This window comes from Anoplophora glabripennis, unplaced genomic scaffold (assembly GCF_000390285.2).
Source record: "Anoplophora glabripennis isolate ALB-LARVAE unplaced genomic scaffold, Agla_2.0 scaffold1095, whole genome shotgun sequence".
In the NCBI taxonomy this organism is placed as follows: Eukaryota; Metazoa; Arthropoda; class Insecta; order Coleoptera; family Cerambycidae; genus Anoplophora; species Anoplophora glabripennis.
In genome coordinates, this window is record NW_019417170.1 from 95,947 (window position 1) to 122,584 (window position 26,638).

Consider the following 26,638-nt stretch of genomic DNA (forward strand, 5'->3'; position numbering starts at 1 on the left):
CATAAACATGACACTACCCCCGGGGTTTACACAGACGAGCCGGCGAAGCAAGAAGAGCGCCAGAAGAAAGGGCCCTAGCCGGCGGGGCCCAGCCAGGACAAAAGGAGGTCCCACAAAGCGCCTACACCGGCCGCATTTGCGGTCGGGGTAGACGACGGATGGGGCCCACCTACGAAGGCTGTCCAGGCCTACACGAGATGAGGCAGGATAAAGAGGGATAATCCCCCTCGATCCCAAATCATTGAGGCCAATTTCTAGCCATAGAATAATGGCGAGCCACACACTAGTGATGGAAGTCTCTAGTAGGAGAACTTTAAATTCTCTTGGGAGTAGCTCCCTCCCTAAATATTTTTTCAAGAATACCCTGTTGTGCATTTTTAAGAGAACCACGCCCACTTCCCTCACAAGTTCTACTCCGTGAAATTCAAGAATAGACCACCAGTAGTCTTTGTAACTGGGAAGCAGCTTCAATCCCTTCACAATATTTATACCAATAAAAGCCTTCATTTCTTTGTTAGTCGTCGGTAAGTATGTTTTGTTGGATTGCCTTAATTTCTTCTTTAGTGGTCGGTAAGTATGTTTTGCTGGATTTCGTGGCATAGAGGTTTGTTTGAAATACTAAGTGTTTAAACAAATTGTCTGTAAATAGCTGTGTAAATATTTCTAACGGTATTTCACACTCAGAAATAGGCCCATATTCCTCTGCAAAATGTAGAACAGCAGCAGGAGCAAAATTACGCCGCCAAATGATTTTCTCTTTTACATCTGGTACAAAACTTATCAAAGGAATATTTTCTTCATCCAGAATTCCTGCATCAAAAACTTCAGTATTATTATTAGAAGAACTACTTTCATTGCTTTCAAGGGATGACTCTTCGTTATCATGTACTACCTTATTCTGTTCTGGAATTTCCTCATTAGGGTTAGTTAGTGTTAGGACACTTTGCTCTTCGTCATCATCAGATACATAATCGCTGGCGTTTAATTCGACATCAGAAGGTATTTCCGTAACTAGAGTACTGAATTCATCAGTACTGAGATTCTCAAGACTATCAAAATCCCATTTGCTCCTTGTAATAAATTGTCGCAATTTGTCTGTAAATAAAAGCTGTGTAAAAAAACTGGTTGTGCTTCTTATACAAAACATATTTTGTTATGAAAAATATGGACAGACATTTGAACTTGTAAGGACTAATGGTCCCTTCAAGAACCATCAAATAATAACGTTAAATTGACGTTATTTTTCTATTAGAACGCTGAGTGTGACATATTTACTCAACTATTATTACTATTATCAATCATTTAAAACACTTATAGTCCACAGTACAGGCCCCCTCTGGAAAGTTGATTACCACATACTTTATAACTCCTGAGGAGCTTCGTTTTGACGAGTCTACCACATTTTTCCTCTGCAACTTTCCTCGATTCCTCCGCTTTTCCGCTCGGAAAAGTCCAAAAATATGACAATTTCCCGGGGTCTTGAAAAGTCAAGACCACATCTTTTATTTTTAGCTTAAGTAACTGGAAATTTTGTTGCAAATGCTGATTTAAATTTGTCCGACAGAAATTCTTCCAACATTGACGTGTGTCTACCGGTCGAAACATGCCAAAATAACAGGGTATTGAAAATCAATTACCACATATGTAATTTTTAGTAAAATTAATTGTAAATAATTAATTCAGTCAAAAAGTATTATTGTCCGACAAATTTCAAGTCGCGTTTTTCCAGTCGGAAATCGGAATTTTTACGAGGTATGAAAAATCGATTACCACATATCTAATTTTCATTTTTTCCACTTTTAAATTTACTGTCCAAAATAGTGATATAAGTGTCCGACTATTTAATGTTCGCAAATTATTAAAAAATCAATAAATCAATAACCGTGATGAAATTTAATTTTTTCACTCCAAAAATTTCCTATTTATAAATGGTTATTAATTATTATTATGTAAATTATTATTTGTTTCAAATAAATAATTATAATATTGCTTATTTTATGCTTAAAAATTTAAAAGTTATAAACAAATGAAGTTATTTTTGAGACGATTAATACTATATTAGTGCATAATGCATTATTTCTAAATAAATTAATATTATACTAAATCCGTTTTTCTCTTTCAAGTTTTCATTCGCGTTTGTTATTTTCCTTTACAAAAATTTTCCTATTTTTCTAAAAGAAAATCCCAAAACTTTTGTGCATAATTTTTTTACACCATATATACTTTTTTTTAAATCGTTTAATTCTTTTCTTGATATTTATTTGGCTAAATTGAGCATAAGAGATTTACAATTACAAGAATAAAACGAAAAATATATACAGGGTGTTTCATAAAGACCTCCTGTAAATAAAGGGGGTGAAAGGGATGAATTTTGTCTTATGAACTATATGTCTATCTCCTCTTGTTTTCGAGAAAATTTCCAAACGGTGCGAAATATTTTTATGAAATTTGGTAAGCTGGGGTTTTTAAGGGTGCCAAATACATTCTTATTACATTTTAAGTTCTATTTTTTTAAGGTTAGGTTTTTTACCATTCGGACTCCAATTTCTATTGTACAATTTTATTTTCTAAAATAATGTCCTCTTGTTAGAACTTCCTAATGTGGACGATTTTCGAGAAAAAAGGCTTTTAATTAAACTTACAATATTACATTATAAAATAAGTGACTTTTCTCAAAGTAAGCTTGAGCTTTGAGAAAAGTCACTTATTTTATACACCAAAAAATTCTTATTTTTTGTCGTCCTCACCCCCTGTATTTACGGGAGGTCTTTCTGAAACACCTCAAACACCCTGCATTGTATATTTATATGGAATTTTGCTTAATACATGAAAATACCTTATTAGAAATTATATATACATGTGCACATTTTTTACGAAATTTTTTTCATCATGTTTTGTCGGACTGACGATTTGCGGATATATTTTTGTCGGACATTACAATTTTTGCTTATAAAAAACACTTATCTATTGCGTGTTATTTTTGTCCGATATGTGGTAATCGATATATCATACCCCGTGAAAATTCCGATTTCCAGCTGTCGGACTGAAAAAACGCGGCTTGAAATTTGTCGGACAATAATACTTTTTGACTGAATTAATTATTTACAATTAATTTTACTAAAAATTACATATGTGGTAATTGATTTTCAATACCCTGTTATTTTGGCATGTTTCGACCGGTAGACACACGTCAATGTGGAAGAATTTCTGTCGGACAAATTTAAATCAGCATTTGCAACAAAATTTCCAGTTACTTAAGCTAAAAATAAAAGATGTGGTCTTGACTTTTCAAGACCCCGGGAAATTGCCATGTTTTTGTACTTTTCCGAGTGGAAAAGCGGAGGAATCGAGAAAAGTCGCAGATGAAAAGTGTAGTAGACTCGTCAAAAGGATGCTAATCAGGAGTTATAAAGTATGTGGTAATCAACTTTCCACGGGTGCCTGTACTCTGGACTATTACCTCCCATATATTAACCCTGATATTTCCGAATTATCTATTAGTAAACACATTAGCAACAAGCACGCACTGTGTCATGTACTTCACTACATTCAGGATTTTAATCTTCTCATGGAGACTACACAAGGAGCCCGAACCAGGAGGGGTGAAACTTGATCAAGACAACATAATCTATAGTGACTGTAAAGAACCTCAATTTCGAGCGCCACATAGATACATAATATATATTTTTATAAAACTTGATGCTATAGACAACATATTTTTACTTCGTATATTTTCTAAATTAATAATAATTATAATAAAATAAAATGTACTCTGTTAATTCTGAGATTAATTCACCAAATCACTTTTTATTGTTCACGCGGCACAAGGCTCAAGGCTTTCCTCAAATGAAATAATAAAAGTCTGCAAGTCTGTACGCAATTACGTAATACGCATGATCTTAAAAGTAATTATAATTATTAGAAAAAGTAATTGTAATTGGAAAAAGTATTTGTACTTATAGAGGTAATTTGTAATACGATAGTTCAAATAATATAATTACAAATTAAAATTCCTATAACAATTTTGCTGCAATTACAATTCCAAATTACTTTAATAAAAAAATGTACTTAAATACAATTACAAATACAGGAAAAAAAGGGAATTGTAATTGCTAATTACTTTTTCACCAGGAATTACCCAGCTCTGAGAGGCGGCGACAATTTGTAAGAATTGGATCTAATATAGTCGATCACTTCACTTTTAAGAGAAATGAAATGAAAATTTGTTGAAAACATACCTGTGGGACTATTTTGAACCATTATGGAACTGTTATGTATTGTATTATTGAATGAAAAAATAAATAAGTTTAAAAATAAGTAACATAAGGGTTTTATAAATAAAACGCATTAAATAAGTGAATATAAATTTTATTTATGGACTGAATTTTTATCAAATAAGAAAAGCTACAGTAGCATAATAGTGGGTGCTTAGACAAATAAATATGCCTAAAACCTACATGACAATCACATTTTTTTTAATAATTCTACTACATTTTCTTTATAAAATTTCTATCTGCACTTCTGATGAAAATTTAGAGCACGTTCTATATTAATATGTCAAAAAAATATTAAAAAATTATGCTTGCACATTATTTAAAAAAAAATTGTTAAAAAATGTGATTGTGTCATATGGACTTTAAAATAAAGCAAACAAAAAGTCTTGTTTATAAGTCAATTTAATTGTATTGCAGCTATGCTAACAGTGTATTTTTATACTTATATAAATTTTATAAACTTAATATATTGATCAGTTTTCTATTTTTTTTGGCATATTTTTTATCTGACTATTGGCATGTTTAAGAGTATGAAATATTTTCATCCTACAAAATAATTTTGTAACATATAGACTGGGAAAATCCGCACAGGGAGGCTGAAATGGAAGAAGTTGCTTGCCGATATGGGGCAAATTTGATAGGTTTTCAAAATTTTCTGTAAATATATTGTCCATTTCCCTTACAAAATCTATGAAGCTTTGAACAGGCATTTTTAAATTTCCAAATGTATCTTTATTTTTTGTTTCATATGCCTTCAAGTGGGAAAAAATACAATGTATCACATCTAGATGCTATTCTGCACATCTCACAGTCATGAATGTCCAAAACATTTTCGGAATAAATAACCACATACATAAGACAAACATTTTCCGTCACTAAGTCGAGTTCTCGGTAATCAGTAAAGTTAAATTTAAGTGGTCCCTCTTGATTTGGAACTTCGTCTTGGAATGCTTCTGTAACAACCCTTGTATTAATTTTTGTTAAAATTGCATCAAAATTTTCAGCACAGTTAGCACTCTCGCTATGTTCTAAATAAGTCAGCGAAAATAATTTTTTAAATGCATATATAAAATTTTGTGGAGTTGGGTTGGTGCTGTTACCTCCCTGACTTCTTACTGAACCAAAAATATTCTCAAGACAGTCCTGATTGAGACGTCTTGTTAGAAGGAAAGAACATCCCCGACTCTAAATCCAACCATAAAAATTTGAGAGCATTTATGGACATGCACCATTCATTAAAACAATTAATTTTATTGCCGACATTGCTATTTGAATCGTCAAAAATTTTTATTCATTTAAAAAAATCTATCATTTCATCCACAAATTGAATTTGGTAATCAGCACCAATAAATGATAAATTATGTTTCTTTACACCTTTTGTTCGTAGGGAGTTGAACATATCAAATAATTTGTCGAAATATTCCAAGAAATGGGCAGTACCAGCAGCTTCTGGAGACATCGCACCTAAGGACAAATAAGTTGATAAACCAACTGCCACAGATTCACTTAAAACTTGCACTGCATATTTCACATGCATTTTTTCAAAACCATTTGGATTTACATGAGCATTCGTCAGTCTTGGTACCAATCGTAATGTTTTGTTTTTGTCATCTTCATATAACTGTAGGACTTCCAGGATGATCTTCCATTGTTGAAACAAATTTTATATTTTAATAAATTATTTCTAACAGATTTTAATAAATGGGGAACGTCAAAAAGTAGTAAATCTTCTCATTAATAAAAAAATAAGGTTCATCTATAGCTACATTAAGATTTTTTGCAAGTTCAACAGAATTAGCTCCTTGATCTGTTACAATATGGCTTTTACTTTAGCGCCAGCCTCCACATCCAATTTTAAAATACAATCTTTCACTATCTTTTGTAAAATTTCTCCTTTACACGTTGTATTACTGAAATAAAATCCTAAAGGCTGTTTAAAATTACTATAAATTCCTTTCGCCATAAGAACCATCACTGACTGTGCTGGAAGAAACTTGTTTCCATTGCCCTCATTATGAAATCCAATAATTTCATCTTTCGAAAGATTATAAAATAACGCTGACTTAATCGACATTTCATCGATGCAAAGAGTGCACATTTTTTCTTTGTCAGTCATATTAGACATCTTGAATTTAAGACCAGCAAATACAAAATCATTTAATCCTACATTAAAGCTAATCGAGTGAGTGATTCTTTGCAAACTCCTAAGACTAGGTAAAATAAAACTTTTTTGTACAAATTTATATGCTTTAGGACTCATAAAATATAATGTTAAAGCAAACTCTTTATATTCTTCTGTATAACGACGACCTTTGGGACGTATATTTTTTAGGTCGACTTGGGCTTTTGCCAAATTGCAGAATTTTTCTGGAAGAAATTTTTCGCACAGACTTTTAAATTGTTGCACTGATATTTCTTCTTGATTAGCAACTTTTTTTAATTTTCTTATTTCTTCCCGTTGACTCCTTATTTTCTGTCGTAGTTTATTCTTGCGAGGTGACCTGTTACTGAAAATGTGGGTAGTTTGTGTTTGCACTGGTGATTTTAGAGGAGACAATTCCACTTCAGAGCTAAAATCAATAAGATAACTTAATTAAAAACACATTGTAATACTCATTAAAAATTTCTAAAAAAGTTTGTCAGTTTAACTTATACAATGTACATGCTTACTTGTTCGTATGGTTAATTTTAATTTTTAGTTATAAATAATCGTTTTTGTTAAATGCTATAGGATTTGATTAATACAAATTTTATTAAAGGTATAACTCAATCAAGACTTGTAAATGTTCACCTACCTATGTGAAATTTTTAAGTGAAGGAGGTCGAGAGGAGGAATGCATCGAGTAGGGTTGCCAGATGTGCTCGAAAAAAAACCGGACAGCATTCCAAAAAAAAAAAACAAATTAAATAAATAATTCTTTTATTCCACAATGAAAAACAAACAAACAAACAAAACAATATTTATACCTAAGTAAAAAAAATGTCAATAACGTTAAAATCTTTTTCATTTTTTAATATATTTTGCATTAGATGCCGCTGCTTTTAACAAAAACTCTCTATTACCTGATATGTTATTTTTGAATTCAGTGCAAGTGCTATTTATGTTAAAGAAAACGCAAAGCTCACATTTTACGCTTTCTACGGAGAGACGATTTCTTTCGTTTGTCCAAACATTTCCCATAACGCTAAATATCCTTTCTACAAAGGCATTGGATATGGGAATGTTGCAAACATATTGCACTAGCTTCAACAAATTTGTGTTGAGAACAATATTGATATTCTCATATTTACCATTGTTACATTATCTAATATGTATAGAAATAAAAACAGTAGATGTTGCTAGGTAGTAGTTGTAATTAAAAATAAAAGAAGTGATATATAGAAATTTATTGAACTGTTAAAATATAGTCTTGTTATTGAAAGGATAATAAAGAAGAGAGAAGGAAGTCTGAGTGTTTATTTATAATAAAAATAACAATTTGGTGCTACCTCTTTCTTGAAAAAGGTACACACCACATATCTACCGTTTACTGTAAACTGTAACACTTCCATATAAGTAGTGGATTTTGAGATAAGCTATGAGTCATACCAACGCAGTACACAAGTTTACGGAACTATCAAGCGAAGCCGACTTTTTCAGTTTTCACTCTACGAATCCAGTGCATTGTCGCCTGTTAGATTTGCGCAACAAGTTCAGCGGCGAAATAAATTCGTTTTCCGCGCGCTGTTGCCGCTGTTACCGTTTTTAGGCAAACATTTTTTCCCAAATTGCAGGATATTTTATGAATTCAACAAAAAACTGGACATTTGCTTGTCCGGTTTACCAAACATTTTTCAACCAGACAGGGATAAAAAAAACCGAACTGTCCGGTCGAAAACCGGACATCTGGCAACCCTAGCATCGAGAAGTGTTACAACTTTAAATAGGTTCAAAAGTACAATATGTATGATCTACATTGAGAACTGTAGATGAACATTGTACTGGTTCCTCGGCAATTTGGGATAAGTTGCATACTTGTTCAGTACTAAAATTAAAAATTACTAAATTAAAAATCTATTACGTCTTCATATCTATTAATCTTTTCATGTCTTAGTCTAGAATTGCAGACCAAAGCTTCAACACTTTTGATGTTGCTAAAATGATGTATCAAGTGAAATACAGATACATTAATATAAATTAGTTTTCCTTACCGTTTTTTTCAAATAATCGTTGACCTTGGGCAATCAGAGTAATAATAGTATTTGTATTTATTTCCAATGCCATAATATATTTTTATGTAACCTTTAAATCTTTAAAATGAAAGATTATCAACAAAAATATGCGATTTTATATTACCTTGTTCGAATAACAGTTCAGAACAACTGAAGGGGATGTTCGGTACAATTGTACTCGAACAGATTAATACACGCCCAATAACTGGACACTTTTCGTTGCTTTTGAATTTATTGTGTATTGCTGACATGCAATTGATTCCAATTATATTTATAAATTTCGTTCTATGAAATGTGAAATGAGTTAAATGAACATTATAAGGTCTGTTCCAACAGGAGTCAGGAATTGGTTCCGAACCGTTCGAAATGTGCATCCAACTAATTCTTGCGATATATTCACTGAACACATTTAGAACTTAGCTGGTCAAACATTTCAAACGGTTCGGAACCAATCCCTGACTCTTGTTAGAACAGACCTATTGTAAACAATTTTTATTTTATAAAATTTAGTTAAGCGTCTCTTAAATTTTTCACGTCCGCCATCTAGCGGCCAAAAGTTATAATACAATACTTCGTACTTCTAAGAATGATAGGAAACTAACATTTAATGGCTTGTATTAACTTCATAACGGATAGATGGCACCACCTACCTAAAAATAATCCCGCGGCAACATTTAAATTAGGAAGAAATTTAGGACACAAATATAACAAAATTTTACTATTAATTCTGTATTGAGAAAAATATTACATGCAGTTTATATGCTTGTAACAACTAAATAGTAATTTATTTTTTGTTTTAACGAGAAAATAAATCTTTATTAAAGTTCCACATAAAGGATCAAATTATTTCTTAGAACGTTTTTACTTTTTATAAATTAATTCCTACTTATATGTCCAACATATAAAAAAAATACCGTAAGTCTAAACACGTACAAATCATTCCACAGAGCTTTTCCTAATAACTACATAAATTCTAATAATCTCCCCTGAATCCACCATTGTAACCCCCTCGGAAACTACCCCTTCCTCCACCAAATCTTCCGTTACTATATCCACCTCCATTGTTATACCTGCCTCCGCTGTTACCCCCGCCATAACCACTGTTGTAGCCGCCGGTGTTGTGCCCCCTGGACGGCCTTTTGGAAGCCAGCAAGCTACCCTTCGCCCTCTGGAGCCCGAAACTGCCCGCGTGCAACTTGCAGAGCTCCTTTATCGTCGATACCACCTAAAAGGGAACGGTTCGTTGACAAACAAAAATTAAAAACACTCAAGACGCTTACTTTCAAGTCCGTCGGTCCCATCTCCAAGATCCGCTCGGGCTCCTGGGACGTCCTGATGATGAGGCTCTCGAGTGCCGGCCTCAAGGCAACGATCATCGACGCCACCTCCGGGTCCATATTCAAATTTATCCAGTTATCCAACCGGACGACGCCGTCCACCCAATCCACCTTCCTCGAACCGAACAGAAGGAGGTGTAGCGGCGTCACCATGGTCATCTGCTTGCAAGACACGGACCGGCTGCGGATCTTCTCGCCAAACACAAAGAACGGGTAGGGGAAGCCCTGGTCCTGGTTGCTGCAATTCACCGAGGTCTTCTGGATGTGGGCGGCTTTGCTTTCCGTCGTCAACACCTGAAAAGGAGAGAACGATCCCGTGAAAGCGAGAGTCGTACGCTTTGAAACCGAGTATACTCACTTTTCTCTTCTCTTTGTGGTAGCACACGTTGGGGTACAGGCCGTAGCACATGAGGGACATGACCACGTCCAGTCTGGGATCGGGCCAGACCGTTTCCATGGGAATGGGGGCCAGGGTTTCCTTCGGGAAGCCGACGTTGTTCAAGATCTGTTGCAGCTGGTGCGTGGCCTCCCACGTCACCCTCATGGCGGGCATGCTGATGCCCTTGAAGTCGCAGAAACGGAGTTCGGCATCCTCGCCACCCTGCCTCGCCTGGTCCCACAACTTTAAAGGCAGAACTACCGTCAGTTATACCACCTCAAAATTGTTTAATATTACTTAACCTTCGGTTAAGAGATTTTTTTTTAATTTAGTATCAAACTGAACTATCAAGGATGCATTTAACAAAGTTAATAACAGGTAATATTAAAAAGTTATAAAATGAATGTACAATAAACAAAACACTAACAAAATTAAATTGTGAAGTTTAAATTTAAGCAGAATCCGATCCTGTTCCAAACGCGCCGATCCTGTAATTTTTTTTTTTTAGTATCAACAAATCCTCACCTGAAACGCCATCAGCATGGCCAAGTGGTCGGAATGCCTGTTCCCAGCCAGCGCCTTCTGGTGGTGGCTGAGCCTCCTCTGTGCGATATCCAAGGTGAAAATCTCCGGAAACGTTGAAGAATTAGCGGCCATGGTGGCGAGGGGGCCGCCACACATGAATATACACCCCAGCACCATCATCTTGCTCATCCTGGGTTCGATCGGCAGCTTGGCTATGATCCTGCCCAATGGCGTCAGCTCGTCGTTCTGATCCAGACATTTCATCTCCCTCAACAGCACCTCTGCCTCGATGACGGCGTCCAACGGCGGCGGTTCGATCGCCTTGCTGAGGAAGTGCCCAATGGAGCCGAGCCGCAGCAGTTTGATGCTGAGGGCGAGCTCGTGCAGGGGCATCCGGAACATCTCCGGCATCATGCGCTCCTCCAGCTTGTCAAATCTCGCCTTGGAGCACAGGTGGAAGCAGAAGCCGGAACGGACGCGACCCGCCCGTCCCTTCCTCTGCTCCAGGTTGGTCTTGGAGGCCCAGACGGTGGCGTAGCTGGTCATGTTGTTGTGCGACGTGAACATCTTCATCTTGGCCTTGCAGCTGTCGATGACGAACACAACGTCGTTAATCGTGATGGACGATTCCGCAATGTTTGTCGCCAAGATCACCTGAAAGATAATAAGCAGGTAATTAGATTTCCTAAACATGATTCGCTCTGGCCGATACTTACTTTGGTGACGTGGTCCGGGACTGACTGGAAGACCCTCCGCTGGTCTTTCCTGGGGATCCGAGAGTGCAACGGCAGGATGCAGTATGAGGTGCTGCCGAACACGAGATGCTGCTGCAGGTGCTTCATCATGGCGAAGATGACATTCCAACCGGGAAGAAACACGAGCACCGCGCCCGGTATCCCCAGACCCTTAATGTAATGCAGCAGGGCTTCCAAGAGCTCAAAGCTCACCTCTTTTTCATTCATCCAGGCCATGACGTTCCTCGTCACTTCGGTGTAATATCCTGTCACAACCTGGAAGAAGGGAGAGTTTCGTTCGTTCGTGGCAACGAAATTATTCAACATTTACCTTATTTAGATTTTCGTCGCCCTCATCACCACTGTTGCCCTCGTCGTCCTTGCTCTTACTCTTACGTCTCCTGGTATAGGTCGAAGGAACAAACTTCGTCAGTTCGATGGCGTCCTCCAGGAAGTACTGCTGCACGGGAAAAGCCCTGCCGGGAATCTCGATAACCGGACAATTATTGAAGTACTTGGAGAAAAGGGTGGTGTTGATCGTGGTGGACATAAGTATGACCCTGAGATCCGGATAGGTGTGGATCATGTCTCTCAGAACGACCATGATGAAGTCGCTGTTGACGTCTCGCTCGTGGATCTCGTCTACGATCACGTGGCTCACTCCCTTCAGCCCGTTTTCCAGCTTCTTCACAAGAACGCCCACCGTGCAGAACATGATGGAACCGTATGGTTTGGGCAGCATCGACTCGAAACGCACCGAGTAGCCGATGCTCTGTCCGAGCTCCTCACACCTTTCGTTGGCTACACGTTCGGAGACAGACATGGCCGCGATGCAACTCGGTTGGGTCACGGCGATGTTGCACCAGGCGCCCTGGCCGGACATGACGTAGTCTTCCAAGATGAACTGGCAGACTTGGGTCGTCTTACCTGCGAAGCGTAAAAATGTAACAATTTTATCATAACGCAAATCGACTTAAATATTCGAGTTTTGATAATAGTTCTCGCTGTTTTCAATAGATGGCGTTCCTAGAATTAAAATTAAGAACAAAGCTAGCCCAAGATTTGAACCTTCAGGAACACCAGAAATAATAATGCTTTGTCAAACACTTACCGCAACCGCTGTCTCCCCTGATAATAATAACAGGATGCTCGTTAATGGCCTCCATAATGGTTCCCTTCATGCTGTAAACGGGCAGTTTCTCCCTTTCCGCCATGTTCTTCTTTACGTCGGGATTCCATTTCAACCTCTCCTTAGCCTCGGTGAGCATCTTCTCGCTCATATCCTCCGTCGCGGTGGCGAGGTACCCCTCGTCGATGTAACAGCCCGTCCAGCAATTACAGTTGGTCTGGGGCGGGGACCACGGCACGACGCAGGCCTTCGTCGGTTTGGCGGGGTGGAAGTCGTCCAGTAAGTGGCTGCTCAGGAGCGACACCACCTGGTCGGGTTGTTCGGAAGTCACCGGGGTGGGCGTGATGTTCAACTCTTGCAAACACTCTTCGACTTGGGTGATTAGTAGCGGGGAAATTTTGACCTTGAACGGGGGCATTTCCGGGGCCGATTTCTCCTTCTTCAACATGCCTGGAACGTGATGTTGGTTGTGTATTATTTTTGACACGCACACTTCTCTAACATCCGGTTTAATTAAAATTTCTAGACTTCCCTGGTAAATAATTGGATAATACAAGACGATAAAATTTAACAAAAAAACTAATAATCAAGAGACAACAGATACGTAATATAACAGGTATTGCAATCAGAAATTAATAGTTACTTTTGTATCTGGGGCGCGAAATGGTACTATTGCGTTCGAAACGCAAACAATATTTTTCCAAAAACTGCAATCAAATAAGACAATTGTGTTATATACAACAATGTAGTTGACAGCGTGTTTGTAAATAAGTGCAAAATATTTTAGGGGGTGGTTCTCGAAGTTGTGAAACAAAGTTCATATAAACGTAGGTCAAAATATTAAATTTTAATTTATTTTTATTAATTATTTCAGTTTTAAAAAATTGGCTCGAAATTTGAAAAACGCTTTGGTGGGACAAATGTGAATTTTTTGGGGTGATCCGAATATTTCTACTTGCACCAGTGGCAATCATGCGTGAATGCCACAACCTTTTTAATAAAAAAAATGGTAAGTCACTGACTTTTCCCGTTTTGATATTTTTTTAGAAATCCGCCATCAATTCTGAACGAAATTGGTTTCTTCAATTTTTTTCGTAGGATGCACCGTTTTTTGAGGAAAAAATAAAAAGTATTTTATTGCAAGTTGTGTATTTTTAATTTCTATTGATGCATTATCTAGTAGGTTGCTGTCAATATTCCTAAATAAAACACAACCATCAAATTTCGAGTCATCTTTAAACCCCTGAAATAATTAATAGAAATAAATAAAAAATTAAAATTTAAACACTGTATCTCAGAAACGAAGCATATTTCGACATACATTTATATGAAGTTTTTTTTACAAAATAACTTCGGCAACCTCACCCTAAAATTTCGCACTTATTTACAAACACCCTGTATATTGGAAATTGTTTGAGCCATGTTTGAAACAAGACGGTTTAGGCGTGGTGACTAGCATAACGATAGCAACATAATAAACATTAAAAATTAGTTGTTTGAAAAAGTAGTCTGAGAATTATATACCGGGTGGAGCATTTATCTTGAGACAAAATAATATCTCGGTTGGACTCGATTATTTCGAAAAAAGTTTCAGACAAAAATTGTAGGGCACCCATGGGGCCATTGAAAGGTCTATATTACGACTTCCGGTCTAGATCGGAAGTGGTGTTTTTAGACCGGAAGTTGATTTTTTTAAATGGAAATGGATTTCCATTGAAAAACAAAAAAAAAACTTTCCTTTTATTTATCCGATTTAATCCAAATTTTGGCAATGTAATATAATACAAAAAAAACAAGAATCTTAAGACAACCACCTTGTACCTTGTTGGGATCACTTTTTTTTGATGTTTTATACAAAAGTTATAAGGTGAAAAGGGGGACGATCTTGACATGACCTTGACTTCAAGGTCGTTTGAATATCAAATTCAAAATTCTAAACGGGACCCTCGGAAGTGGTGTTTTTAGACCGGAAGTGTATCTTTTTTAATGGAAACACCCATTTTTTTCAACGGATTTCCATTGGAAAATAAAAACAAAACGTTTTCTTTTTATTTATTCGATTTAACCCATATTTTGGCTATAAAATACAAAAAAAAAACAAGAATCTTGAGACAACGGAGTATCTTGCTGGGATCACTTTTTGTTTATAAATGTTTCATACAAATGTTGTAAGGTGAAAAGGGGACTATCTTGACATGACCTTCACTTCAAGGTCGTTTGAAGATCAAATTCAAAATTTTAAACGGGACCCTCTTTTTTTGACCTCAAAAATTATAAGAGCGGGTAGTTTTACAGTAAGATATGAACTTAACCTCAAGAATAACATCAGATATCAAGATCATTTTAAGGTCGAAAAACTGTATAATGATTATTATAGTACAGTAGTAGTATAGCATTGTTTTTGGACCTTAAAATGTCCTTGATATCTGATCTTCGGAGGTTAAGTTCATATCTTATTGTAAAACTTATCGCTCTTGTAATTTTCGAGGTCAAAAAGAGTCCCATTTAAAATTTTGAATTTGATGTTCAAACGACCTTGAAGTCAAGGTCACCCTACTACTTTTGTATGAAACATTATTTTTTAAAGTGATCCCAACAAGGTACTCCATTGTCTCAAGATTCTTGGTTTTTTATGGTCATTCTATGGCCAAAATATGGGTTATATTGAAAATATAATAAAACGTAATTTTTCTTAGTTTTTCAATCGAAATCCTTGGTATAAAATGGGTGTTTCCATTAAAAAAAAATTAACTTCCGGTCTAGACCTTTCAATGGCCCCCTTGACGCACTACAATTTTTGCTGAAACCTTTTTCGAAATAATCGAGTCCAAGCGAGATATTATTTTGTCTCAAGGTAAATGCCGCACCCGGTATTTTAAATCATATTCTAATAGTGTTTAATTCAAAATATGTTCGGAAAGTGAAGACGAGCATTTACCAGTTACAATTAATCCCCAATAAATCATCGACACAGTACGAGATTGCCTGTTCTAAGAAAATTCAAAAAGTATCTGAATGGCACATTTTGAACATAAAATTAATAAAATTAAACCTTCAACGCCATGGTCGCTATTCCATGTTAAAAAGTATACTGAACGCCAAAGTGTAAATATCAGAAAATTTCCAAAACTAATATCATATTTCAAAAGCGAATCATTTGGATACCATTCGAAAAAAGTTCAGAATTCTAACGAAAGAGGAAATTGAGAGATTTTTACAAGAAGCGCCTTTGTCAACTGAAAATTTAACGAAAATGTCAACTTTTGACGACAGTTTTCGGAAAAAGTTTATTAAAAGTTCATTAGTAATTAGAAAGTTGAAAATATACAGTAATTATGGAAAATTTGCTCAATATCGGATCCATCCCCACAGAGCCTAACCCGAGAACAACAGGGCACGCCAAAGACTCCTAACTAAGGGAAGGAAATGAAAGGTGATTCTGTAACTGACAGCGATCAGGTACACAGGCAACGGCACAACAACCCAAAAAACCATGGTACTTTAAACATTAAACATCAAAGCGGTTCGCTGGCAGCGAGAGGGTACTTCTTCCAATTGTTTTCAGATCTATTTAAGTTTCACTTACCTGAAAAAGCCTCGATAACCCCAAGATGGAACAGCTGCCTCACCACCGACAAGGCGCAGCTCTTGCTCGCCGACTGTTTGTCAGAGCCGCTGTCACGGCCGTAAATGGTTCGGCCTAACTGTTTGACGAAGAACTTAATCTCCGCGATGAAAGTCCTAACAGTGGAGAGAAATGTATTAGTGCCGATATTTCGCAGGAATGAGTCCGGGTGCAAGTTACTAACAACGTGTACTCGTTTGCCATAGAAACCTGTACGGAAACATAAATCTAGACCAAATAATTAATACAACTTCTAATCGGTATCATTGTTAACGTTAAAATCAACAGGCAAGCATAGTTCATTTCAAATATTCATACAGCAGAAAAAATTGTTCAAATTTATTTATAATTTTTATTTATTAACTACATTACACTTTTTTATGTGGTGAACCTACAATTTTAATTATATGCGAAAATGAACTATATATCTCACTTCTACAAAGTTTCGTAACTTATTTTTACCGGAAGTACTAAAACTTCCGATGTGTAGACAAATTTTTATTTAAAAAACCTCATTTCTGGGGGTTTTCTACATACGTCAAAAAATATTACAACCCCAGAACTCCGTCATAAAAATTATGTTGTTGCAATAAAATATTATTAGACTTATCTCACAACTCCGTCTTTGTAATAAATTTTGCATGAAGTTTACATTTAATGGCATCTCCTACTTTATCAATCCATCTGAATTATGTACATTATGCAACCAACACAGACTGGAAACTGTTGAGCATATTTTTATAGAATGCCCTCTTTATTCCGGTCTAAGACCTCCAGAACTCAGAAATTTAACACTTAACTCGTTTATCATTATGCTTGATGGTTTAACTCTTGAGTAATGCCAGAATGTTGGCAGGTTTTACGAGAGATTTTTTGAGACTTCGTTCTTTTGTTCTAAATGAGTGAACTGTTCTTAATTTAATATGTTTGCAGTTGGCATAATGTATTCATGCTTAAATATTGTTCCTGGCGATTTGTTTTTTTTTATGTATGTAAGCCGTTCTGTTTTGTTATATATACATAGTGCAGAGCCTCTTCCTACAAAAACTGTATTATTTTTTAGAAGGAATAAACTTTATTATTATTATTATTATTATTGTTGCAATAAAATAAAAACCTTCTACTCTCGATTCAGTTTCCGTCAAGTCTCTAGTCAAATATTTTCCACAAATTGTAAAAAATTCACAGGTCCACAGAATTCGTTCGGTGGAGCCATATCTTCCTTGCAAATTGTATCAATAAATGAACCCACCATAAAAAAAACGAAACTAAAATCCATGACTCTATCAAATAATCAATCGTTCAACTAACCTGGAATGATCGGGACCAACTTGCGTGTACTTATAATCGGCATGAATTTTGTTAGATTGCATATACTGGTGCAACTTCGACTTGGCATTTTCCACAGTCCAGTTGCCGTGAATTTGCGCATTAACATACAAATCTTCAGCTTCCTCGATCTTTTTTTGTTCTTGGGCCCTGTCCATATAGTGCCAGTTGCCATCTTCTCTGCCTCGGGGACGATATGCCTCTCCGAAACAAGAAGGACCCATGCCCTGACCGAAAACTGAATGCTGGGGCCCACTGTCCATGGTTCCCTGAAGTCCATCTAAAATTTTTAAGATAAAGAAATTGGCAATATTTTGAAATTTAATTTACTTACGGTGAATGGCGGCTGTAGGGGCAGCGTCACTATCCACAGGGACTTCATTCTTGTTCACAAGTCCTTGCCGTACCAAAAAAGAAACAAAATCCTTCGTGGCGTTGCTTTGGGCGGCCTTCTTGTTGGTGGAATTTCCAAAGCCGACATAGTTGTAGCCATCGACCCGAACCTCGCACAAAAACCTCTGTCGATGTCTTGGACCTAATATTTATACAAACAAACTAATAGCTGTTTTACATTGACAATTTATTAATTAATTAATTCAGTCGCTTCATCAAGAAATTGGACAAGTGTAATGACCAAATCTGCTGTCAAATAACTTCATGAATTTATTCATCAAGTTCTTGACGAATTAGAGCATGTTCTAATTTTCGTCAATTTCTTCGTGAAGTTCGGAAGTACCAACCCAACAGATTTCCAGCCTCAGATCAGTAATGAGGTTATGTTATTGGAATATGTAAATAATTGTGTGGCGTCGTACTAGTTTTGCATTGTTTTTACTGATTTGTTACTTACAAAAACTAATATTTATATAATATGTGTCAGAACGGTACCGCTGTTGTATTAATACAATTATGAGTGTAAAGGTGACATTTTTTAAATTTATTTGCTTCTTTGATTCATTGGTGGAACTGATTCATACGTCAAAAAACTTGACAAAGTCTGTAGCAATGTAAAACCACACTGTTTATAAGTGTTTTACATTGACAATTTATTGATGAATAAATTGACGAAGTTCTTCATGAATTAATTCACGAATTTATTGGTAAACAGTGTGGCTTTACACTGCTACAGACTTTGTCAATTTTTTGACGCATGAATCAGTTCTACCAATGAATCAAAGTAGCAAATAAATTTCAAAAATGTCACCTTTGTACCCATAATTGTAGTGATACAACAGCGGTACCGTTTTTACACATATTATATAATGTAACAAGTAGAAATTGAAATACAATAAATAATGACATGTTAGATAGATGGTGACAAGATAGTAAAGATGATTTAGTTGACAGCGGGATGAAATTTATAATAGTAAAAGTAAAATGAAATATCTGTATAAAGGAATCAAAAGTGTCTATAAAAGAAAGCAATGTAGTTAAAAATGAATAAAAATGTATTAAATTTGGTAAAGTAAAATTGTATAAATTAATAAAGGTATATGATTGGTTGAGATTAAATACAATATATCCAAAATTATTGTAAGTAGAGATAAGAGTGCGGTGAAAGGATAAAAAAAAGAGGTTATATAGGAGACGAAAAATAAATAGTGAGAGAATTAAGAAAGGAAAAGTCAAATTGGAAGATATTAAAATTGCAGCCATTAGAATAAGTTGAAAATCAAAAGAATTGTAAAAAAATACTGAAGATAAAAAAAAGAATCCCATAAAATACCAAGGAAAGAGCAAGTATTGAAGAGAAGAAGAGTGGTAGAGTAAAGCACAGCATAGCATTCAGCACAGCAACAGTGTGGGACAGTTAAGGGGGGCGTTTTTATGCGCAATTTTCAATGAATTTTTTGTCCAATTGTTTAAAAAATCTAAGCAAGTTAGAAACGATATCTCTTCACTGTACTACTCATACAAGTGTTCTTCAGGGTGTGAGATAACTGACAACACATTTTAAGTAAGAAAAAAAAAACATATTTTTTTATCTTACGTTTCCTGAACTTTACACGACTGTTGAACATACAGATAAAAGCGTACGGTATTATAAACATACCCACACCCAGCAGAATGCTTTTAGGATACTATTTATACATGAATTAATAAGAATTATTGAGTAGTTTTATAAATCAATTGGACAAAACAGGAAAGGTACGTGTTCTGATATTTTATATTATCCGTCATCTTTTCATGCCGAGCAATTGAAGAAATCCTTCGTATTTCAACTTTTCTATAGTTTAGACACTATCGAAAAGAGGGCGATAGTCACAGTTGTCGTTCTAAGGTATTTTTTGCTGAACCAGAGCCGGACTAACTTCAATATGTTTGAGTTGTATTTGCGCTGATTTTAGATAATATAAAAGAATGTGATGGCAGTGCTTGTTTGAATGGGAATATTAAGCTTTGCATGTAAAATAATCATAATAATAAAACTGTTATTCCGAGTTCTTACAAATACTGTTAAATACTAGTAAGTTAAAAAATTTTAATTCTGACAATTAATAATTAGTCTAATAGTAAAAGAGCTATAAACACAAATAAATTATAGTACTTAATACACATATTTTGATAATAGTCCAGATAATATAATCGATAATATAATTACTAGAGAAGAAAGAATTAGGCAAATGCCATTCGGTATCAGTCAGACTGTCTAAACTAAAATGGAGCGTGATAAGATAATTAAAATTTACTACACAGTGGCAGTTTTTTTTAGAAGCGGGGGAGTCAGTGTCTCCCTAAGATTTCTTTAAGATATTTTTCACAAATTGATTATTGTATGTTTTACTAGTTATTAGATCCAGTATAATTTTAGAAACCATAATTCTGAATACAGAATTTTGTATGTAATAATTACTGTTGTTTGTTGAAGAGTGACTTCAAGTTATTATTACATTTTTCTTGAGAAGCAAGCCAAATGAGTTCCCCTAAAAATATTTTTTACAATTTAATTTTTCTGTTCGTGTTTTATTAGTTTTTAAACGAATTGTTTATAATTAGCCTCTGTTTAAAAAGTGATTGATTTATGTAGATACTTTACAATTTACAACACATTTTAAAGCAAATGATTCGTTCTCGCATCGTCACGATGAAATAGGTACGGTCACATATTACTAACAATATGTGGTACGGTGGAATACGGAAAGTGCAGGTGTATAGTACAATTCGCCGGCATGCCTCTGATAAAGTGTTTTTAGATGTGTTTAAATAAAGGGCATGTTTTTATGACAGAATAGGTACCTACTTATTATTAATGTAGGTCAAGGAGGAACTGGAGGCAAATACGCTGTGAACAAATGAAATGATGACTTACTAATTAACAATATTTTGTAAATTTGATTATACCAGTTAGATTTTTTTTACAGTTATTTTTGGTTTTACTATAACTGCTTAATTATATGCCTAATTAATAACGATTGTATAGCATCAGTATTTCGTACTTTTTTGGCGGCAGATTAACAAGCGTGCGTTGTATACTAATTTGCTTAACATTATATTTAACATTTTTGATAAAATATTAAATCAAATGTAGTTTTCTTATATACAGGGTGTCTCAAAATTAGTGTCCAATAATTTACCACTTGATTATATTGCGAAAAATAAGAATATTTTTTCAAATAAACATGTGTAGAGAGATGTTTCCTAAGGGAGCTACACCCCCTAAATAGGGCCTCAAAAAAAAATTTTTTTTTAATATTTTCGAAATGGGTTGAAGGAAAGTTATGAATGTTGATACCATGAATGCTCTTAAAAGTCGAAATAGATTATCATAAAATTTTTCAAAAATTTTAATCATCTCAATTGGGGGGGGGTCGTCGGCTAAAATTTGCCACTATTCTTTTGTTTGCCCAAATTTTCAAATTCAGATCAAAACAACATCACCATTTTTTCATAGAAAACTCAGATCAATCAAATTTTATAGCAACAAATGCATGCAAAAATTTGAACCGATTCTCCCCCTCCTCTTGCTCGGGACGGCCCATAACAAAGTTTTCAAAGCACTTTTCACGTTGTTTATTACAATGTATATTGATATGATGACATATGAAAATTCATAATGGTACATGTGCCCATTTTAGCCACTCAAAACAAATTTTTTGAATTTTATTAAGGTAACGTAATAAATTGCTTAAATTCGTTTTTCTTGGAAATGGAGCATTTTATCCAAAGAACTAAAGAGTACCTCTTTTATAAAGGATATGAATATCTATCATATGTTGGCATGAAAACTTGAACTTGAAAATTTCGACAAGTAAAAAAATAGAGGCAAATTTTAGCCGACGATTAAAATTTTATGATGATCTTTTAATGAGCGTCAATTATGTCAAAATTTATAATTTTCCTTGAACCCGTTTCGAAAATATTTAAAAAAATTAATTTTTTGAGGCCCCCATTTAGGGAGCGTAGATCCCTTAGGAAGCATCTCTCGACCCATGTTTATTTGAAAACATACTCTTATTTTTGGCTATATAGGTAATCAAGTGATAAATTATTGGACACTAATTATGAGATACTCTGTATATAAGGAAGCTCTACATTTGATTTAATATTTTATCAAAAATGTAAATTAAAATGTTAAGCAATACAACGCATGCTCGTTAATCTTCCGCCACGTTTTTTTTGAATACCACGAAAATAAAAAACTTTATTAGGCCGACATGCAGGTTTGCTAAAATAAACAATGTTTAGAAAAAAATACACATGCTTACGCTGGAAGTATGGCTCTCGTAATAGTATAAGTAAAATTTTCATATTTTTTATTTCAAAGTGTATAATGGTTAGTTTTCTTATTACTGAATGTTAAGTTTCAATAAAATATATGTTTGCTTATATTTATTTTCTTACAAATCTATGTACAGAGCCACTAAACATGCGTGCAATGTAGGAATAATATATCATTCTCCGTCCCTTGTGCGTTTGCTAGCCTGAACCCATCTCGCTTGCTCTCACAGACCGCTACGATGTTCACGACGGAGACGGAGCCCTTTTATTGGCTGTAATTAAGAAACGCTCCGACTTTTTTGTCTGTAATTTCACTTTTGTGGTCAAATTGTATTCCTAAAGCCAAATTTCATAGTCTGCAGGTGGTACAAATCAAGGAGTTTTTGAAAAAAAAAACAAGTTTGAGTAGCCGCCTCCGGCCAAACGTAGCGATATTTGTTCACTTTAAACCTATTTCAACATTAATGTGCTTATCTTTTGGTACAAATGATGGGAAAAAATCACGCCAGCTCTTAGGCTACAAGTATTTAGTCCAAGCATTATAGAGAAATGCTTACAGAAATTATTACCTGGACAAAAAAAAATGACCGTATAGAAAATTAAATTTTAAATCGAGTTTCTTGTTCTTTAAACTCGATCCAAAATGGCGAACATGGTTAAAAAAATCGCAAAGTTGCAAAAATGGTTTTTCTAAAATAACTAAAAAAATATAGCACCGATCGAAAAATTTTAAAAGAGAAAGTTGTAGGTTTTAAAAAGACCTATCGACTGATTTTTTGTAAGTACCGATTGCTTTGTTACTTTTCGAGATATATCGAAAAAACCGTTAAAAATCTTCTCTTTTCTCTTCTTCTATAACTCGTTTACATTTAGGTTCCCTTACTTGCTATTTACTGCAAGCATAGCCCGCGGCAAGCCAAAAAATACATTTTTGAAAAATTTTAAAATAATAATAAGAGTAAAGAAGAATAATAAAAGTAAAAAAAAATGTAAGTAAAATAAAAAGTAAACATTTACGGGACTAGTTTGCTTCTAATGCGAAAATGACTGTAATATTCGTGTTTAGCTACCCCAGATTAAGTACAAAAGAATTTTTGTACGTGATCCAGAAGCCGAGATATCAAAAATTTTGAAAGCGCGAGACTTTAGACTGCACGTCATCAGTTTTCAGAGCGAGCGCGCGCCGCTTCCCCCTACTTCTCCGGCCGGTCCAGCTGACGCACTCAGCGCTTGCACGCTTCACTTTATTACTCAATTCTTAATTACTAATAGGTACTAAAAATCAAGTAAACATATCCTATTTTTTTTATTTTGAAAATATAAATATTGAATATTAACCTCCATCAAGCGCATCGCTGTAAAAAATGTTAATTGCGTCTTCAAATTTTTTTTTAAATAAAAAAATTATCTCGGCTCCAGAAGGTCGTAGAAAAACATTTTTTTTTTAAATTCGTGAAAAAATGTCAGCAGTTTCCTCCTTTAAAAATAATTTTCATAAAATAAAAATTGAAATAGTTATTTGAAAAAAACACCCAAAAAAGTGAAAATTTTTCATATTTTGATCCTTAAAATTAATAAAATCGTCAACATTCGTCAAAATCAGTCGATAGATCTGTTTAAAACCTACAACTTTCTCATTTAAAATTTTTCGATCGGTGCTATATTTTTTTACTTATTTTAGAAAAACCGTTTTTTGCAACTTTGCGATTTTTTTAACCATGTTCGCCATTTTGGATCGAGTTTAAAGAACAAGAAACTCGATTTAAAATTTAATTTTCTATACGGTCATATTTTTTTTGTCCAGGTAATAATTTCTGCTAATTTAACATTAATCCGTGACAGAATGCTTGGACTAATTTGCAACAAAAAAAAACTGGTCTGCCGGCCGGTAAACACGAACACGTGCTCTTTGTATTGGTACAATTTTGAAATAAATATGGAATGAGTAATGAACTACAATTAATAAATTATGAAAATATTTACCAGAGGATCTGATAAACTATTTTGTTTTTTTATTTCTATTTTTCTCCTATTTTATGTTTCTCAATAGGTTCAGGGTGTTTAATACTACATTAATTATAATTCATAACATATTTTATCTATATATTTTTAAGAAAAATAATGAAATTTTTCTGTACATTTTAATTGTCTGGAATACAGTTGCATTGTTATTTAAAATCATTAAAACTGTCTTTACCACAATGTTTCCATACTTCCAACATAATGATAATAATCACAAATATTTCACAAATATGTCTGTTAAATGAAATTAAAATATATAGAACATTAAGGGTATAAAATGAGCATCATTTTGCATTCGACATGCCCAGTAATAAAGAATCTGGGGAATTTGAAGTTTTTGTCAAAAAAGTTGTTTGGTATATCTAGTGTTTACGAAGATAGTTGAAACCGTATAAAAACTAAAAGTCGGCATCTCTTTCCGGGCACAATAAAGAGATGCCGACTTTTAGTTTTTATACGGTTTCAACTATCTTCGTAAACACTATAATAAATGTTTAAATTTTTGATAGTATCAAGTATAGTATTCCTCTGTTTCCACATCCAATATTTTATTAAAACACTGTAGGTCATTATATTATTTTTCTGTGCAAATATTAAAATTATCTGACAATTCTTGTTCATTGCACATATTTTCCCTAATGCGGCTCTGGACGATAATAGGCTTACCAATGTCCTGAGAATATATAGTTACCGATTAAAGAAATCTTTACGTCGATTGCTATGTGGTATTATGAAGTTGTTCTAGTTTGGCATTAAGCTAGTAGAGACCGCCACTTCCTGGATGGATTTTCTACTATCTATCAGGTGCTATCGCTGTCTTACCAAAAGTGCGATTTCTTGTCTATAAAACGGCGCCCTTAAAAACAAAGATAGAAGCAACCAGGAAGAGTCAAGAAATATGAAATAATTTATTCGGCATAAAAGAAAGTTGGTTTAAATTTAAACTGACAGATAAACCAAGAGAATTACAATACTGTCAGGTAATTAAAACATTATTTTCATTGTCGTAGACACAAAAAAAAAGGAAAGGCCAGGAGAGGTGACGCAGACAGTAGCAACTAAGGAGTCGAGTAGCAAATAGAAGGAAGAAAAGATAAAGTGGAAGAGAGTTCAAAGACGGAAAGGAAGGATAGGATACAGGAAGGAAAAGACAGAAAGGACATCACGAGTAAGAAAACACAGACAAATAGACAACAAAGTGTAGGATAGGTAATCATAACCAAAAATTGTATAGAATAAGGAATTAGAATTTAGTTAGCTTAGGGTAGATAGGGATCTGGGAAAGATTGTTATAAATTGTTAACTGTTGGGATAATACACGAAGTTCAAACTCAATTAAGCATTTCTATTTTTATTTTTTTTAAAAAACAAAGAAACAAAATTAATTACCTAATAATTTTTTTTTAATAAATTTCAATAGCTTTCGAACCAACTACTGATATTTCAACATGCTCTATTAATTTTTTTTTATCATCAAATTATAATTTGAGAGTACATTTTTTTAAAAAAGTATATAAAGAATAAAGTTATCTATAAAGATTAAAAATCAAAATTAAGTGCGATATTAAAAGAGCTTGTTTGGGGTAAGTATAGAACATAATTTCTTATAAATTTTAAGAATACTATAGAAAAAATCAAAATTTAAACAAATTAATACATTTCACATATAACATTGCCCTTTATAATACTATAAATTGGCTATAACATTATTTTTTAAATTTCATTACACATATCAAACACAATTAAATTATCATAAATATAACACAAAATTTAATAATTATTTATAGTATTATAATAAATATTACGAGGGGTGTGCCACAAGTACTTTTTGGTGTACGTTTGAGATATTATAATTTCAAATTACTTTAAAAATACAGAAATTTTCTATTAAAGTATAAAAATTACCAAATTCTTTGGTAAATTACAAAAATTACAAAAAGTATGTATGAAATTACAAAAAGTACGTATTAAATTACGAAAAGTACGAAAAGTACAAAAAGTACTCGATAGAGTACAAAGATTTTTAAAATTATTCTTTAAAATTACTGAAAGTACTTAAATAAAAAGGTTGATTGAAAATATTTCATTCAGTTTTCCTAAAAACATCGTAGGGACACGACTAACTTTCTATTTGCCACATTTACCTACCTAGATACTGCTGAAAAAACAGTTTGTTCATAGTGAAAAAAAAGTTTACGTGAGCGGGACGCGGTATTTCTCAAACACGATTGTACCCATTGGTTTTTCAAACAGTACACGTGTGGCGCACGGCATCTATTTTGTTATTTAAACGACCTTGGACATTTTATTTTGACTTCTTAAATCTTAAAAGGTAAGTTTAAATATTTTAAAT

The 26,638-nt window shown here is 34.1% G+C and overlaps 1 protein-coding gene across 1 annotated transcript; it reads right to left on the bottom strand.

The window, feature by feature from the left end:
* Positions 1-514: 514 nt before the first annotated feature.
* Positions 515-18,079, bottom strand: LOC108913786 (dosage compensation regulator-like; the record flags this gene model as incomplete). The annotated part of the gene is made up of 11 exons (XM_018719412.2): positions 515-1,095; positions 9,507-9,711; positions 9,767-10,117; positions 10,182-10,445; positions 10,728-11,381; positions 11,444-11,737; positions 11,793-12,388; positions 12,573-13,040; positions 16,177-16,331; positions 17,527-17,824; positions 17,879-18,079. Coding segments are annotated over 11 exons (4,067 nt in total), but the record flags the coding sequence as incomplete, so codon positions are not given.
* Positions 18,080-26,638: the final 8,559 nt, after the last annotated feature.